At 46.2% G+C, this 19,446-nt stretch overlaps 2 protein-coding genes across 2 annotated transcripts in view; both read left to right on the top strand.

The window, feature by feature from the left end:
* Window positions 1–19,446, top strand: part of LOC146754426 (uncharacterized) — a 599,901-nt gene that overhangs the window by 38,414 nt on the left and 542,041 nt on the right. The window lies entirely within an intron of this gene.
* On the top strand, window positions 239–2,052 carry LOC146754447 (zinc finger CCCH domain-containing protein 11A-like). Its single transcript, XM_085527463.1, has 5 exons — window positions 239–243; window positions 284–450; window positions 748–1,026; window positions 1,340–1,410; window positions 1,858–2,052. Exons 1-5 carry the CDS (start codon window positions 239–241, stop codon window positions 1,915–1,917), a joined length of 582 nt encoding a protein of 193 aa, XP_085383589.1. The 3' UTR covers window positions 1,918–2,052.

The raw sequence follows: 19,446 nt of genomic DNA, 5'->3' as shown, positions 1-19,446 counted from the left end.
TGCTGTGACTTTTATCTTGATAGTGATGATCCCTTAACCTCACACCTTTAGCACAGCACTTTCTGTGGAGATTCCCACCAGTGACAAAGTATTAGTGCCGCTTTTCTGCCTGTTTCTTTTTTGTCTGTATTTTCCAGAATGTGGGTATTTCTAAATAGGGCTGCATGAAGGGGTGCGTGTGTGATGGAAGAGTGAAGGAAGTCCACTGCAGATCTGTGCTTACTGCAGAAATGGCACCATGCTGTAGCAGCAAAAAGGCAAGTGGTAGGAACTACACTTGAAGAGTGGAAGTTGGTGGTTGGCTGCGCTCAAATCTTCCTCCCAGGAGATGCTCTTCAAGTATTTCTTGTTCCTTTCTGCCAGAAGCTGACACAAGCGGTCTTCCAGCCAAGAGCAGCCTTGCGGAAAGTCTGGGGAGGACTGCAGCCTGTGACGTGGCACCCAGGAGAGGTACAGATGCACAACAGGCATCAGGGTTTGATTCAATGTCTTTCTAGTTAGGCTTTCTGTCCATTCTTTCTTCATACTCCTTTTGATGCGTGTTGCTTGAGGTCTTCATCCCTGGGATTTACAATTACCTTCCCTGTCCAGATTTGAAATGCAAACCCACCCTTCAGCTCAGATCCTAAGATCCGCTACTGTGAACACGCAAGATGAGATTTCCTAGTATTGTGGCCCATTTTGCTACAGAAATTAGCGTTGGTCGCTCTTTAAATCTTACTGCTTCTCCTTTCTTGATTATAACAGATGTATGCCTGGAGCCAAATGGAAACATCTATGCGAAAGTGGTGCAGGAAGTGCTTTCAGAGAAAGCTCATCTTCAGGCTGGAGGGCTTCCTGTAACAGCAGGTCCCAGCTCTGTCTCCAAGACCCTGGCTGGGTGTAAACGCAAGGGTTTGGACAAAGAGAAACAGACTGCAGCGCAGTTGCCTGCTACCAAAAGAGCCAGAGGCCAGAACAGAGACAGTGTGCCGGCCCCAGCAGCCCACCCTGGGCCTGCCCCAGCACTGAGCTCCAAGCAAAGAGGTAAGAAGGTGCTGCGGTACTGTCCTGGTGAAGTGCAACACATTGAGTTTGCTTAGGGCTTGCTTTTTCCTGCTCTGTAGAGGGGATAAGAGTTGAAGGCTACAAAGTCCAAAGGCAGTGAGGTGCCAGAATACCTAAATACATCTCTTTCTGTTAATTTCACAGTGGTCTTCTGTATGTCCCCCTGGAAATGTCTGAGAGGCTTCCTAGTCCCATTTGCTTTGTCATTGGACTGCCATTTGTTTTCACAGCACCCATGTTTCTGCAGTTTTGCTGTTAACAAAATGAATTCATTGGTATTCTTGCTTTATAGAAAGAAGACAACGACAAAAAGAAAGGAGAAGGGAATTGAAAAAGGCTTCTCAGAGAGCTGCACATATAGAGGTGAGTCCTTGGTGAACACAGACACACATTCTCTTGTTGGTCTCAGTGCCTCCATCTGTCAGATATGAAAGAGATGGTAAAATCCTGAGGGAAGCGATGGAATAGAAAAGCAGCCAGCTGTGTGTTTGAGGAAATGACACTGTCAGTGAGAGCTGCCATGGGGAGCTTGGACGCCTTCCTCTGGCTTGAGAAGGATGTGGTTGGTAACAGCCAGAAGGTTTTGCTGTGATAAAGAAGCTTGCCATGTCGGGCACTGCAACCTTTGAAACAGCCTTTCCACGACAGAGCATAGGCAGTGTGTCCTGGGAAGTAGTGTCAGTGACCTGAATGAAAGGAACATGCTGTTCCACACGGGGCCATTCTGGATGTTTACTGGTCAGAGTTTCTTCATGAGATCTCCCTAGATTGTTTCTGTCCTACTTCTACGCTTGCTTTGTTTCTTTCCAGTTCTCTGCAGCGATGAACAGCCTTGCAGAGATGATGCAGAAGCTGCAGCTGAAAGACTGAGAGGAGAAACATCACAAGGCAGCGGCTGCAGTGCGCGGTGTTTCAGTTGCTGCCCAACTCAGTACTTGTAGTTTGATTGCAGTCAATCAATAAACCATCACAATTAGAGATTCACAAAGAGCGCACAGCCTGATTTGTCCAGTGACACTCCATGAGCTGCTGCATGACTTTTGGTCCAGAGTAGCATCTATCATCTTTGGTCCACTATGCATCTTTGGCCCACCACAGCCCATCCCAGCACTGTTCTTCCTTTGCACACCCATGTGCCCACACAACATTGCATGCCCTTGTACTGATAATTGCTGCTATTCCTTCCCAGATTCAAGACTCTGCACTTGCTTTTGTTAAACCACTTCTTGTTTATTAGTGCCCAGCTCTCCAGTCTGTCCAGGTCTTGCTGAATGGCAGCACAGACTTCAGGTGTGTCAGCCATTCCTCCCAGCTTTGTATCATAGGTGTAATTACTGAGCGTGGACACTATCCCCTCATCAAGGTCATCAGTGAAGATACTGAACAAGACCAGACACATCAACAAACCCCGGGGAACACAGGTCTATAACTGGACGCTGTGCTAGTGATCAAAACCCTCTGAGCTTGGCCAGTCAGACAGTTCTCAGCCCAGCTTACCATCCACTCATCTATCCCACACTTTCTCAGCTTTGTTACCAGGATGTCATGTGAGACAGTATCAAAAGCCTTGCTGAAGTCAAGGTAGATGACATCCACTGCTCTCCCCACATCTACCCAGCTGGTGATGCCATCACAGAAGGCTGCAGGGTTGGCTGAGCATGACATTTCCCCGGTGAATCCAAGCTGTCTACTGCTGGTAAACTTCTTCCCTTCCAGTTGCCTGGAGATGGCATCCAGACCAAGCTGTTCCACCACCTTTCCAGGGAGAGGTGAGACTGACTGCCCTGCAGTTTACCGGATCCTCCTCCTTGCCCTTTCTGAAGACTGCAGTGTCACAGGCTCTCCTCCAGCTTTCAGGCACTTCTCCAAGACCTGTCAAAGATGATAAAGAGTTTGACAATCACCTCTGCCAGCTCCCTCCACACATGTGGATGCATCCCATCAGAGTCTATGGATTGTGCACGCTGATCCCAACCAGATGCTCTCAGATCACCCCCTCCTCACCCAGAGGGAAGCTCTCCATTTCTCAAGCTCTCTCTCTTCCCTCCAGGGCCCAGGAGTCCCAAGGGGCAGTCACTGAAGTGAAAAACAAAGTAAAGAAGGTGTTCAACATCTTCACCATCTCAGCATCACCCATTTCCAGGACACCCCCCTTCCCTATTTCCTTCTCTTAGGGATGCACCAATCCTGAGCTCCGAAGAAGCGCTATTTAAATGCTGCCCAGCTCTCATGGCCCCCTTACCTTTGAGCACTCTAGCCTGTGAGATTCCTCCAAGTAGGCAACAGCAAAAAATCAAAGTAGGCTCTCTGGAAGTCCAGGGCCAAATTAGTTCTAGGCACATTGTTACCTCCACAGGTTAGCTGGGTGCCTGGCACTGACCCCTTCCAATCCAGTACTTTCGACCCCAAGTTGCTGGCTCCAGGGGGTGTCTCTACTGCAGTTCTGGCTGAGGACTTTGCCCGAGGAGACAAATCACGCTGCTTTTGAAACTCCCAAGTTTCAGGATTTCCTGCTTGTTTCAACACGCCAGGGAAACACGTGGGTGGCATGAGTTGGGCAGCAGGGTGCTGGCTGCAAGCACACAGTGACAGCAACTGCAGCCATCAGCATAGTCTGAGCCTGCCTGCAAGACCTTGCACACAGACCTCAGTGCCACGACTCCCCTAACTGAACACAGCAACCTGGAAATCCAACCCAAATGGAAATGTCCTTAGAGTGCCATCACCCTGCACTCCACGCACTTCATCGTGTCCCAGAAACCAGAATCAAACCACACAGACCCTGACAATCACAGCTATGTCTGTTCTTCCCTAAAGAATCAAAGCTGCAGCAGGCCAGAAGTTTCAAGGAAGAAGAAGCGGCTCTTTTAACCATTTCCTGAGCAGTTTCTGAGGCTGTACATGCAGTTTGATCACAGCCTGGCTGAGTCCTGGTCACACCCCGCTCCCTCTGACAACTAAGGGAATCAGCACAACAAATCTGAAGACAGAAGTGATAATGCAAACAAGACGAGAAGATATTTGCTGAGTCTGGATCCTCAAACGCATTTCAGCTGGGAAAAAGGACAGAGATGCCCACCTTGTAAATTTGGGTCACCTCCTCCCAGACGCACCAACACATCACCATTGTGAGAAACTCAAGTTTGGAGTTGTGCCAGATGTTCTCAGGTAAGTTTTGGACTGTTTTGTGTTTGCTTGAGACAGCTGCGTTCCCAACCAATTCTGGAGAGTCCCTGCACAAGTCCATCCCTTGAACACATGGCAGGTGCTCAAAAACCAGCTCTGAAAGAAAGCAAAGTTGGTGTGTAATTTGTGGTGGAGCTTGCAGATCTTAACAGCCAAATTAGAGTGACAGCAAAGTTGGAGGACAACTGGCAGAGCAATTGCTTTACCAGCTTTTCTGAAGTGTATTTTGACCTTAACAAAGTGTATAGGAAACTACTGATCACAGCCTGAACTTCTGATTGACCACCTGAGGCAAGCAATGAGTCAGCTGCAGGAGCACAGGTGAAGGTAATTCAGCTGTGCTACTGGAAGGGGTGGAGCTTGGCTCCAACTCTCCCAGATCTCATGTAAGGGCTGACCAGCACTAAGGCAGGATTTCTTCCTCTGGTGATTTTTTTTTTTTTTTGACTTTACTGTGGACCTTCAATGTTGGTGAGCATTTTCCCTTTATCCTTCTATCATATTAATCATTTCTATGAAGCATCTGTATACCCTGTGTTTACATTTACATTACATGACCTATTGGCTGTCTAAGTGTTCAGTTGTATAACTATACAAACAGGGTCAAAACTAAAACAACACGTGTTTTATGTCTGCTCTTAGCAGCTTGGAAGGAACCAGGCTAGACCTTGTGGTAGGGCATTCTGTGCTGGGAAGTCAGTAGCACTGTGCGCATACAGCTGTTTATGCCAGGTGAGGCTGTGTGCACACGGTGTGTGGGGGCAAACGCTGCATTGGGAACATATTAGCATGAAGCACAGAAATACATGCTCAGAGGTACTATGGGGCATGCTGGGTTTGATTGTTTCAAGACGTGAAATTAAAAGGCTGAACAGACATCATGTGCTTCTGGTTTGGAGAGGGGATTTTAATAAATGTATTTGAAGTTCTACAGAAACTTGGTTTTACAGCAGGCAGTGTCACATTAGTCCAGTCTTTTTCCTATCATCCTGAGGATAATATCACCAGATTAAATTGCTGGTACACCTCGATCCTCTGAGTTTTAAGAGCTTATGCTGTAGTTAAAAGTTGCTTTCAGACTTCCAAAGTGGGTCACCAGCACACGTACTGGCACTGTGAAAGCACACAACAAGACACAGCTGTTTGCTCTAAAACATTTATGATTACACAAGAAAGATAAAGCAATTGTAACTACTCACTGCCAAGGTAGGAATGAAGTGATGAAGCAAGCTTCCCAAATATGTGGGCACTGCAAGCTGGAATAATCCACTAATGGATTATTCCATTAGACCACTAATGGTCTTCTAATGCAATTCCTTCTAGATTTGGTTTTCCAAGTCCTGGGTGAAGGCAATAAACAATTAACAGTAACTGCTGGCAAATTCTTGTTTGAAGACTGCATTAGAAGAGTCTGCCTTATAAATACCAGACTGCTGCACACTGGTTCAAGCTGCATGAACAGGCAGGAATGGGAATCAGCAGAGCACACAGTCCGGCACATGGGGAAAAACCAGTAAGAACCAAACAAGGTAACACTTGATTTGGATTTGTTGAGATAGCTTCTATTTCTTTTCTTCAACAGGGTGCTAGTCTGAATTGTTCTGTGACCAGAAGGAATACATTGGGCAAAGAAACTTCTGATTAGCTTGGAAACCATCAGGGAGAACAAAAATGTTCCTGAACTGACTGATCCTCTCTACAAGCATTTCCATCATGTGGACATTCAGGTGCAGATGGATTGATCTAAGAGTAGAGTAGAGGGTGTTATATGACAATATACAAGCTTTTGGCTGTGGTTAGACCCAGAAGATGGCTAAGCACCATGCCATTCTGTACAGAACACCCCTTTGGCCAGCGTAAACCAGCTGTCCTAATTCTGTTCTTTCCCAGCTCCTTGGATCCTTTCCTGAGAACAGCTTTGTCTGTGCACAACATGCTTAGCAGGAGCTATAAACATTGGTGTGTTATCAGCATTGCTTTTCTCCTAGAACCAACACATTGCATCATACCTGACAAGCTGAAGAAAGCAGGTCTGTCCCAGCTGGAAATGAGCCACATTTACATTGCTTGGGCTTTTTGTTGTGTTTGTTTATTTATTTTGTAGTTGTTGTTGTTGGGTTTCTTTTGGGTTGTGCTAACGATGAGATTTGGTAGTATCAGAATGTATCTGGTGAAGGGGGAAACAGTATTCGTTGAGAACTTCTCTTAGTTGTAGAACTGTATCTGCTTGGATGACACTGACCTCCCTGAGCACCGACTTTCTTCCAGAAGTATTTTCTTGTCTTAGAGGAAAATGAGCGATGTTGTTAACTTTCTCCTACCCGATTCCTTCCTGGCTGTTGGCATGCACCAGCTGTTCCAAGTATCAGTGTGTACGTTAGGTATAACTTGTTTTTCGCTTTGCTTGTAGGTCTTTCAGGTTGCAGCCTATGAAGAAGAGGCACGTATAGCACTTGCAGTGCTGGATGCAGTTGAAGGCAAAACTGATGATGCTTTCCTAGCATTTGAAGCTATGAAGAATGTGGTTCACACTGGAATCTTGCCGAGGTTGGTTCCTAGCTTGCATTACCCCAAATGCTTTTTGTTACTTGCATTCCAGCTGATTCTCATTAATCTAAATACTGTTGCTTAGCTTTGGCAAAGAAAGGCAGATGAGTTTATGAATGATGGTGTGTTGGCAGAAGCACAAGAAGTGCACAAACCCTGTCTTCAAAGAAAGCACTGCCTAATGAAGATCATTGATGAATGCTCCTCAGATCTGTCAGTAGCTGACAAAGTCATTCTTGCTCTACAGCTTGTTTGGAGAGATGCCGTGGTGTTGCTCACAGCTACACTGTGGCACTGTTTCATGCCAAAGCCCAAATCCAGCTATGTGGGAAACACAGTAATGGCCCTCTCTTACTGAATGTGCTGCAAGTTTCAAAGCCAGCCGTAATACTGCACAAGAGAAATGTGGATCTGTCTTTGCTAAAAAGGCAGGAAGGTCAATGGGACTGTATAATCTGTTTGGTGAGAAACAATCATGCTGCCTCCTAATGCACTGCCTGCCGGAATCCAAGCAAAACTAATACCAGAGCTTCTCTTCAGCGATTCTCCTTTAAACTTGAGCAAGTAGATGCTCCAAAGACCACTCAGAATTACTCGAAAATGTCTTTTTCTTTAGCTGTTCTGTATGCCTAGTCCAAAATGAAGCAACTGATGAAAACTGTTGATCCTGTCAGAATCCTAACTCACAATGTCAACCTAGTGTGCTAGTATCTGTTGTTCAGGTGCGTAATTACATGCGTTTCAAATATCTAATACCTATAATATTTGTTATGCACCTGTCTGTTACATTTCAGAGACTGAGAGCAGTGTTCTGGTTGTCTCAGGAGCATGCAACTAAAGGATGACTTCTTGAACAGTAAAAGTTTCAGTAACAGCTACCATGGTAATAGACTGAGGTTAGTTGGTAAGAAGCACAGACTTCCCCCAAATAATTTGAAACCAGTCCTCTTCAGTTGCTGGTTAATGTTTTCTGGGATGTCAAACCCTCACAGTTACTCAGTGATTCAGTAGTACACATTGCTGCAGACAGCTCAGCTCAGAAATAAGGGCACTGTGGGGTTAGTGTTGCTGTTCTGAAGTAATTCAGTCTTTACGTTTGGCTCAATTTCTGTCCAAAGCTGAGATGACGACTGTGCCATCAGACAATCCTCCATCTGATGGTGCTATAATTGCTGATGAACAAGCACCTATCCCAGAGCAGAGAGCTCGTGCTGGCTTTCTCAATGCGCCTTCGATGTTCTTCTGTTATAAGAATAAGCCTGGATACGTACCTGAAGAGGGTGATGGTAAGGAGAGACCAAGTTGATTTTTGTGTTGCCTTTTTTGTGGGGAAAGGACATTTGGAACCAACAGATGCTGATACCGTTTGGACTGATGGGCAGCAATACTGCTGCCTCCTTCCTTTTGGGAGAGGATCGTGCGTCTCCCTTCCCAAATCTGTCTCGTGGCTCTCTTAATAAAATTACCAACACACTATTTTCTCTGGAAACACAAAACCTACGCCAGACCTCTAGGCTGAAAAGCTGTCAGTAGTGTAATGAGGCACCTGTACACAAATAGGAATGGGAAGCTTGCTTGCTGACGCATAAAGCTCTTAACACTTATGCAGAAGTTTTTTATATGCTTGCTGGGCTTGTAAGTCTGAAGGGCGTAACAGACTTAGACTTCTCTGTGTTTGGAACATCACTGAGTAAAAAAGAAGCCTTTACAAAAGCTTTGGTCACAAAATTCATAGGATTATTCTCACACCTCTGAGACGTGACTATTTTCACTCTGTGAGGAATAAAACGCAGCAGAAGAAACACTCTCTGGCTCCTCTCACTGCACCTCAGGTCTTTTCAAACACTGGAAGGGAGACACAGATCTTACATTTCTCAGGGAGAGAAAGGAGTCACAGCTGTTTCCAAACCTGGATCCAGCTTCAGCTACTAAAACTCCAACCGTGTTTGAATTAACTGATTTCAGAGAGAGATTTCAGAGGAAAACAGTACATGATTTTATGGAGTGATACTACTTCAAAGGTATAGCAGTCAACAACCTTTTTTTTTTTTTTTTTTTTATAGTGCCAAATTGGCATTAAGTGAAAATTGAACAGGTTTTGGAGCTATTTCAACATTTTCCCCTTGATTTTTGCAGCTCCATGGAAAAGAAGAAGCTCTGATGGAGCAAGAAGCCTCTCTGGATAATCTGAAAGAGGTGCAGTAATGTAAGGACGCTTATTGCAACTTGGCTTGTAATCGTTTCTAAAATGATCTGGTTCATCCTGTTTGGAATGTGATATTTCTACAGCAGAAGGATGCAGAAGTGAAAAGGATTGAAATGCTGCTGAAGGAAATTGCCGAATGTCAGGACGACCTTGAGGAAGCAAATGAATCCATATGAAATCCATCGAGAGGAATTATTTCCTATGATCAGTAACTCTCCAAGTCTGAGTTAACACTGCTGGTTGTCTGAACGGGATGTCTGCAAAGCTGATGACTTGGTTTTTCTGTGACAGGAAGGGTGTGAATGCAGTCAATTACTTTCCCCCTCTGTGTTTCTGAGTTCTTGAGGCATTTTTGCAGCGTGGTCTCTACTGTTCTGTCACTTGTTTACAAGAAGAGAAAGGGTAAAGCAGTTGTTGGTTTAATCACTCTGCTGCTCAGGAACTCCGTCAAAGGATTTCGGAGTGTTGTTTACCAAAAAAATCGAGTTTTCTGTACACAGATATTTGAGTATTTTTCTTTTATTTCAGGTAAATGACGGGATTCTAGGGAAGAAGTACTCAAATCAATAGATAAGGACAGCAGAAGCTTGTTTCATCTATCTTGAAGGTAAGGTGTTTTCTTATCTGGATAAGATTCCTTTGTAGGTCAGAAGAAAAACAGAATTCCTTGTTCTGTTTTGTTGTAGTGTAAATATCAGTTTATAGTGGCAGAGATGCGTAAGGATACTGGTGAAGTGGCACAACAGATGACACCTTTCATGCAGGAGGAAGTGAGGGCAGCATCAGGAAGGGATCAAGTAAGAGTTGGGCAAAGTGGGAAATTCACTCAAAAGCCATTCAGCAATGGAACATTCTCTGCATACCTGTTGAAAGAAGGAAACTTTTCTAATTTCATTTGTTTCATGAGTTAATTAGTTGGAGAAAGAATAGATTCTATGAGGGGGAAGTGGGCAGAGAAAATAAAGCTTGCTGCTAGGACCATCTTTTGAATTTTATGGGGTGTCTGTATCTACTTCTTATTTGTTTGACATATCATGCATCATTCAGTGGATAATGAGCAGAACTGATGTGCTCTGGCGCATGCCCATCTGCTCAGGTTTTGGCTTGGAAGATCATCAAGTTGAAAGCTGAAATAGCTGATGATGTGACTATATTTCATGGTTTTGTAATTTTGTAATTTTGCAATTTTGCTATCAGTATTCCACATCATAACATCATGTCAAGTATGGATACTTCTGTTGAATGTGCAGTCCACAGAAGAAGACTACATATCCCAGAGAACAACAGGAGTAACAATAAGTCACGGGACCAGGACTCTATATAATCTCGTTCCCAGGCTGGAGTGCCCTCCTTCTTCTCTCGAACTTCTCGGAGAGTGGGAAGCGTTCCAGCCGTGTCGCCTAGAGTTCACAGTAGGCCTCTCGGTTTTCGGAGACTCTCTCTCTCTCTCTGTTTCGTTCAATTTGTTAGCCTTAATTATATTATATTGTGTTATCTTGTATTTCGATATCATATTTAGTAAAATAAGTTTTTCCTCCTTAGATTGTCGCTGTTTTATCCCACTCCCCTTTTCCTCCTCCTTTCCGGGCCCCGGGGGGGGGCGTGGGGTGGCTTCCCCTGTCACGGGCATAGGTAAACCTAAGTAACCCGTGACAGATTTTTGGTGGAGGATGCGGGCATAGAGCTTTTTAGCTTTTAGAACGACTCTCTCTTTGCTCTTAAAGAGCTTCGTTACGGGAGTGTTGGGAGTGTTATCTTTCCGTAGCTGCTCACGGAGAACGTGACCTTGAAATACCAGACAAATTGTCAACATTAAGGGCTGCTGCACATTCTCAGCACTGCTATCTAACTTTTGTGTAGAAAACAAAGGGATTTCTTTCTCCCTTAGAGCAAAGCTAGCTAGCTCTGACTTTTACAGAGCCTGCCAGCTATGAATCCACTCTTCATCCCAGTTGCTCTGTTTAAGGGATTGAAAGCAATTATGATCTTCTTAAAGTATTGGTCAACTATTAACACCATAATTTGGTGTTGTGGAATTGTGCAGGTATATAGCCTAATAAGGTGGATACTGATGGAGACACCTGCCTGGTACTTTTACGAGATGTGGTATGGCCAGACTTTTGGTATCTACACCCCAGATGGAATTGTGAATCTTACAAACACTTGCATCCCAGATGGAACAGGCAATTTTACAAATACTTGCATCCCAGATGGAACAGGCAATTTTACAAACACCACCATGTTTAATTCATTGTACAGGCTAAAAAAACCCCTTTTATTTAGGTTGTACTCTCAGATTTCCACACGCTTTTCAATAACTGAGATAGGGTTCATGCTTGCATTCATGTTATCACTATCAATGCATGCATATATGTTCCTATGCATTCGTTCTATGCGGAAGTCTCCTCCAGAACCAGAGAATGATGACTGGCAGGGAATATGGAAAGGTTTAGGAAAAGTCTTAGAAGCATGGGGACCCGCAGTGTCATGGGATTTCACTCTTGAACACCTAAGGGACCCTAAGAAATTAAGTGAGTATTTGGGTCAGAGATCTAAGGAGGTAAACCTTATGTGGGGTTTGGCTTATGCATACCGTGCTTTGTATCATACTATTCTGGAGAGAGAGAGTTTCCGATCTGAGATTCAAGCCCAAGTTAATTCTGATCAGTCACAGGAGGCATCAGTAGCAATATCAGTTGCCCCTGTGGAAGGCAAGAAATGGAAACGGGTGTCCATGCGTCTAGAACGAAAAGAAGGAGAAGCACAGGGGGGGGCAGCAGAAGACCCAGGTGCCAGGCATGGAGCAGTACCGAAAAAAGCAAAGGCAAAAACCAAGAGGCATGAAGAAGAGACTGATGATGAGGAGGAAATCACCTATTGTCGACCTCTGAAGCTGACTGAAATCCAAGGCTCAAGAAAGGAGTTCACACGGCGTCAAGATGAAGGCATCCTTGCTTGGTTGCTTCGCTGCTGGGACAACGGGGCCAACAGCTTGTCTCTACATGGTAAAGAAGCTCGCCAACTAGGAAGCATTGCCCAAGATGCAGGTATCGACAGAGGGATTAGCAGATGTTCGGATGGAGCTGCCACTCTCTGGTTGCAGCTGTTAGAAGCCGTGAGAGAAAGGTACCCCTATAAGGATGCTTTGAAGCCTAAATTTGATAGTTGGAATACCGTCCAAAAAGGTATTCAGCGCCTGAGGGAATTGGCCATGGCGAAAATGTTGTACAGCCCTGATCCAAGCGAACTTGACCCTGAGAGAGTGAGGGCCGATCCTGACATGTGGCAGAAAATCACAAGTACAGCACCAGAGAGAATTGCACAGTCATTGGTATCAGGATCTAAAGGATTCGTGGACAGATGGCCCCGAGTTGTTGAGCTGATTATAATGCTTCAAACCACCGATCAGCAGCTCCCCCAACTGCATGCCGCAGTTTCTGCCATCTCACGGCTAGAAAACCGAGTAGATGAAATGTGAAAGAAATTGTTTCCATCAACTAATTGTAATGATCCTGTAATAGTATCAGAAACAACTGATGAAGGTCAATCCTCGTACGGGCCACCAGGTCTAATGAAGGATCTGATCAAACTAGTCCAGTCCTACTCCCCACCTGCATCATCAAAAGTCTCAGCTGTTAAACGCACACGCTTCCCAGCTCGAGCAAAGAACAACAGTACGATTGCACCGCGTGTTTCCATGTGGCACTACCTACGTGACCGTGGAGAAGACATGAGGAAGTGGCATGATCAGCCCACTTCTGCACTACGAGCACGGGTGAAAGAACTACTAGACATACCAACCACCAGTGGAGTTGCTCCAGTCATCACAGGTAACCAATAGAGGGGCCCTGCCCTCAGTCAGGGGAGGGAAAGGCATAATAGAGTTTATTGGACTGTGTGGATTCGATGGCCTGGCACATCAGAACCACAGGAATATAAGGCGCTGGTGGATACTGGTGCACAGTGCACCCTAATGCCCTCCAGTCATGAAGGGACAGAATCAATCCATATTTCTGGAGTGACTGGGGGCTCTCAAGAATTGACTGTGCTGGAGGCTGAAATAAGCCTCCCTGGCAAAGACTGGCAAAAACATCCTATTGTGACTGGCCCAGGGGCTCCATGTATACTGGGTATTGATTACCTCAGAAGGGGGCATTTCAAGGATCCTAAGGGGTATCGATGGGCCTTTGGGATAGCTGCTGTAGACATGGACAACATTAAGCAGCTGTCTGTTTTGCCTGGCCTGTCAGAGGACCCGTCTGTTGTGGGGCTGCTACGAGTAAAAGAGCAGCAGGTACCGATTGCTACAAAGACAGTGCACAGACGGCAGTATCGCACCAACAGGGATTCCTTGCTCCCCATTCATGATTTGATTCGCCAGTTGGAGAATCAGGGAGTGATCAGTAAAACTCACTCACCTTTTAACAGTCCCATATGGCCAGTGCGTAAAGCCAGTGGAGAATGGAGGCTGACAGTAGACTACCGTGGCCTGAATGAGGTCACACCCCCATTGAGCGCTGCTGTGCCGGACATGTTGGAACTCCAGTACGAGCTGGAGTCAAAAGCAGCCAAATGGTATGCCACCACTGACATTGCCAATGCCTTCTTCTCTATTCCTTTGGCCGCAGAATGCAAGCCACAGTTTGCCTTCACCTGGAGGGGCATTCAGTATACTTGGAACCGTTTGCCCCAGGGGTGGAAACACAGCCCAACCATTTGCCATGGGTTGGTCCAAACTGTACTGGAACAGGGTGGTGCTCTTGAACAGCTGCAGTACATTGATGACATTGTTGTGTGGGGCGATACAGCAGAAGAAGTTTTCACAAAAGGAGAGCAGATAATCCGGATTCTTCTACAAGCTGGCTTTGCTATTAAGCGAAGCAAAGTAAAAGGACCTGCCCAGGAAATTCAGTTCTTAGGTATAAAGTGGCAGGATGGACGTCGTCACATCCCAGCAGATGTGATCGACAAAATCACTGCCATGTCTCCACCAACTAGCAAGAAAGAGACACAATCTTTCCTGGGTGCAGTAGGCTTTTGGAGGATGCACATTCCAAACTACAGCCTCATTGTAAGCCCCCTTTATCAGGTAACGCGGAAGAAGAATGATTTTGCATGGGGCCCTGAGCAGCAGCAGGCTTTTGAACAGATTAAACAAGAGATAGCCCGTGCTGTAGCCCTGGGGCCAGTACGGACTGGACAGGATGTAAAGAACATCCTCTATACTGCTGCTGAAGAGAAAGGCCCCACTTGGAGTTTGTGGCAAAGAGCCTCAGGAGAGACCCGAGGCCGACCCCTGGGATTCTGGAGTCGATCATATAAGGGGTCTGAAGAGTGCTACACTCCAACTGAGAAGGAGATCTTAGCCGCGTATGAGGGGGTTCGGGCTGCTTCCGAAGTAGTCGGGACTGAAACACAGCTCCTTTTGGCACCTCGACTGCCAGTGCTGAACTGGATGTTCAAAGGACAGGTTCCCTCCACCCATCATGCTACCGATGTCACCTGGAGCAAGTGGATTACGCTGATTACACAGCGAGCGCGAATGGGAAACCTCAATCGTCCGGGAATCCTAGAGGTAATCATGGACTGGCCTGAAGATAAAAAGTTTGGAACATCACCAGCAGAAGAGGTATCACGTGCTAAAGAGTCCCCACCATACAACGAATTACCAGAAAATGAAAAGAAATATGCCCTATTCACTGACGGATCATGTCGCATTGTAGGGAAGCATCGCAAATGGAAAGCTGCTGTGTGGAGCCCCACACGACAGGTTGCAGAGGCCACTGAAGGTAAGGGAGAATCAAGTCAGTTTGCAGAGGTAAAAGCTGTCCAGCTGGCCTTAGATGTTGCTGAACGGGAGAGGTGGCCAATGCTGTATCTTTATACTGACTCATGGATGGTAGCAAATGCCTTATGGGGGTGGTTACAGCGGTGGGAACAAAATAACTGGCAACGGAGGGGAAAATCTGTTTGGGCCGCTGAACTATGGAAGGACATTGCTTCCCGAACAAAGAATATGGTTGTAAAGGTGCGTCATGTGGATGCACATGTGCCCAAAAGTCGGGCTACTGAAGAACAACAAAACAACCATCAGGTAGATAAAGCTGCTAGAATTGAGGTGGCTCAAATCGACTTGGATTGGCAGAATAAGGGCGAATTATTTCTAGCTCGATGGGCTCATGAGACCTCAGGCCATCAAGGAAGAGACGCAACATATAAGTGGGCCAGAGACCGAGGGGTGGACTTAACCATGGACGCTATTGCGCAGATTATTCATGATTGTGAAACATGTGCCATAATTAAACAAGCCAGAAGGATGAAACCTCTCTGGGAGGAAGGGCGATGGCAAAAGTATAAATATGGGGAGGCGTGGCAGGTTGATTATATCACCTTGCCACGATCTCGCAGTGGTAAGTGTTATGTACTCACTATGGTAGAGGCAACCACTGGGTGGCTTGAAACATACGCAGTACCCCATGCAACTGCTCGAAACACCATATTAGGTCTTGAGAAACAAGTCCTGTGGCGACATGGCACCCCAGAAAGAATTGAATCTGATAATGGGACACATTTCAAAAATTCTCTTATAAATACTTGGGCCAAAGATCATGGCATTGAGTGGATTTATCATATTCCCTACCATGCACCAGCTTCTGGTAAAATTGAACGATATAATGGGTTGTTGAAAACTATGTTGAAAGCAATGGGTGGTGGAACATTTAAGCACTGGGAGAAGAATCTGGCAGAAGCCACTTGGTTGGTCAATACTAGAGGATCTGTCAATCGTGATGGTCCTAGTCAATCTAGCCCCCTACACACTGTAGAAGGAGATAAGGTCCCTGTTATACATGTAAAGAACATGTTGGGAAAAGCTGTTTGGGTCCTTCCAGCTTCTGGAAAGGGCAAACCTATCCGTGGAACTGTCTTTGCCCAGGGACCTGGGTGCACTTGGTGGGTAATGCAGAAGGATGGGGATGTTCAGTGTGTGCCACAAGGGAATTTGATGCTGGGGGAGTGCAGTCAATAATTTTATGTATCTATATATATATATATATGTTTGCATGTGTAGTGTATTTTAGTTATTATTGTTGTACATTTAGTTATGTTACATGCAATTCTACTATTTAGCTATCACAATTTTACATACGTGTATATATATGTATATATATGTATATATTAACCATGATGTAATAATGTAGAATAAGGGGTGGAATGTCATGGTTTTGTAATTTTGTAATTTTGCTATCAGTATTCCACATCATAACATCATGTCAAGTATGGATACTTCTGTTGAATGTGCAGTCCACAGAAGAAGACTACATATCCCAGAGAACAACAGGAGTAACAATAAGTCACGGGACCAGGACTCTATATAATCTCGTTCCCAGGCTGGAGTGCCCTCCTTCTTCTCTCGAACTTCTCGGAGAGTGGGAAGCGTTCCAGCCGTGTCGCCTAGAGTTCACAGTAGGCCTCTCGGTTTTCGGAGACTCTCTCTCTCTCTGTTTCGTTCGATTTTGTTAGCCTTAATTATATTATATTGTGTTATCTTGTATTTCGATATCATATTTAGTAAAATAAGTTTTTCCTCCTTAGATTGTCGCTGTTTTATCCCACTCCCCTTTTCCTCCTCCTTTCCGGGCCCCGGGGGGGGGCGTGGGGTGGCTTCCCCTGTCACGGGCATAGGTAAATCTAAGTAACCCGTGACACCTGGGAAGATCATGGAACAGATCCTCCTGGACAACATGATTAATCACATGAGGAATGAGCGTGCAATCTGAGACAGCCAGCACGGCTTCACAAGGGGAAGGTCATGCTTAACCAATTTTGTGGCCTTCTATGATGGAGTGAATGTATTGATTGATGAAGGGAAGACAACTGATGTCATTTACCTGGACTTGAGCAAAGCCTTTGACATGGTCCCCCACTACATCCTCATCTCCAAATTGGAGGGATGTGGATTTGATGGGTGAACCACTCAATGGATAAGAAATCATTTGAAAGGCCACAGACAAGGGATGGTGATCAATGTCCAGGTGGAGGCCGGTAACAAGTGGAATCCCCCAGGGGTCTGTCTTGGGACTGGTGCTCTTTAACATCTATATCAGCTACATCAATGATGGAATTGAGTGCACCCTAAGCAAGTTTGCTGATGACACCAAGCTGAGTGGGAAGGTTGACATGGAGGAAGGAAGGGGTGCCATTCAGAGGGACCTTGACAAACTTGAAAGGTGGGCCTGGGTGAACTTAGTGAGGTTCAACATGCCAAAGTGCAAGGTTTTGCACTTGGGCCGTAAGAACCCCGGGCATCTGTACAGACTGGGAGTAGTCCTTCAGATCAGCTCAGCAGAGAAGGACCTGGGTGTCTTGATGAATGAGAAACTTAACATGAGCCAGCAGTGTGATCTTGCAGCTTGGAAAGCAAATGGTATCCTGGGGTCCATCAGGAGAGGAGTGGCCAGCAGGGATAGGGAGGTGATTGTCCCTCTCTGCTCTTGTGAGGCCCCATCTGGAGTACTGTGTTCAGGTATGGAGCCCTCAGTACAAGAAAGACATAGAGCTCTTGGAAAGGGTCCAGAGGAGGGCCACGAAGATAATCAGGGGGCTGGAGCATGTCCCCTGTGAAGACAGGCTGAGGGAGCTGGGCTTGTTCAACCTGGGGAAAAGAAGGCTGCCGGGTAACCTCATTGCAACCTTTCAGTATCTAGTATTCTAGGGAACCTAGAACCAGGAGGGGAGTAAACTCTTTGAAAGGGCTGATAATAGCAGGGCAAGGGGACATGGTTTTAAGTTGAAAGAGGGAAGATTTAGGTTGGATGTTAGGGGGAAGTTCTTTACTGGGAGAGTGGTGAGGTCTTGGAACAGGCTGCCAGGGAGGTTGTGGATGCCCCGTCCCTGGTGGTGTTCAAGGCCAGGTTGGACGGGGCCCTGGGAAACCTGATCTAGTAAAGGTGTAAGTTTGGTGGCCCTGCCAAGCAGGAAGGTTGGAGCTTCATGATCCTTGAGATCCTTTCCAACCTGGGTCATTCTGTGATTCTGTGATTCTAAGATTCTGTGGTTTTGTGATCCTGTGTTGAATGCCCGAATCTTCTAAATGGGAGGATCCCACAGATCTTCATACATAGGGCCGAGTGTATGCTTGTATTTCCGCAGTAGATGGAACCCAGTGGACTCCTGCATACCTGGTATGGCCATAGTTGCTGCCTACCAGGAGCTTTCAGCCCTGGAGCCCCAGGGATATCTCCAGGGGAAGCAGTGAGGAAGAGAAACTCAAATCCTCAAGTGTGCTGAGCTGGGCCAGGCTACTGGGACACTGGGAGCTCATACAAGTGGGCAGTGCTGCAGAGAGACAGCTGTGCCCAGGAGCAGCTCTTGTGCACAGCACAGCCTGCAGCTGACAGAAGGAGAGGAGAGAAAGGGGAGAGAGGATGAGTACAGCGTGAGCAGACTGTGAGCTCGGGACAGGAGAGCTCACATGCCATGATACGGTAAGTCTCACTGCAGACCATGCAGCTTGTGTTCCTATAGGGCTAACTAAAACTGAGACATCCCATAGCAGATCTGGCTGCAGTCACTGCAAGTTTCTTTCTTGTGGAAAAAGCTTTCTGCTTTAGCTGAGGGTTTCCATACTGCACTATGAAAGCACAGCCCTGAGGCACTGCGTGTCCCAGCACGGCTGCAGGCTGTGCAGCCGGGGCTGCAGGCGGGTGCCCAGGGCTGTCCTGCAGAGCAGGGTCCCTGCTGTGCCCCAGGGGCTGTGTGCCGGGTATGGGACTCTGCCGCCTGCCAGGCTCAGCACTCAGCCTGCCCGGGGAGCTGCCCAGGGCGCTGCGGGGAGACGGGTGGGGGGAAGGAGCCTCCCAGCAGGGCTTGTGCTGCTGCTGCTTGGGGCAGGGGGATCACAGCTCCACTGCACAACTGAATGTTGGTAAGGGTACTTTGCAAGAGGAGAGCCAAGGCAGGGATTTTCCATTTCTTGTTCTGAGTGAAAGCAGAAAGGATTGGGGGAAGAAATCTAAGAGGGGCTGTCAACTTTGAACACAGCTCGGAGACTCCCAAATATATCTCCAATCAATTGGCTGTTTTTTGAACAGTCACACAGGCTGTGCTTTCAGCCTCACCTACCTAAAGCAAAAGTTATAGTTGTTTTCTGCTGGCATTAATAGTTCACTGTCCTGCAAACAGGCAGATTTCTCTAAGACAAACTGAAGTGCACAGAGGCTAGGGCTGGGGTCTCGAAGAGCAGCTGCAGTAAAGAGGAAAATACCCAGGCGGTTGGGGTATGATTAGGAAATGAGAAGAAAATAAGAGCTCCCCAGTATTCTACTCCTTAAGGGATGGTGAAGCTCATGTAAGTAAACACAAGTTATGGAGTTAAATAATTATTTTCCTAAGCAAAAGGAAAACTTATATAGTATAGCAGGAGGAATGTCTCTGAAAATGGTCTGGACTTGCCATTACCT

This window comes from Coturnix japonica, chromosome W (genome assembly GCF_054131305.1).
Source record: "Coturnix japonica strain WE chromosome W, WE-NBRP24, whole genome shotgun sequence".
Taxonomy (NCBI): Eukaryota; Metazoa; Chordata; class Aves; order Galliformes; family Phasianidae; genus Coturnix; species Coturnix japonica.
This window is presented reverse-complemented; position numbering and strand designations above follow the sequence as displayed.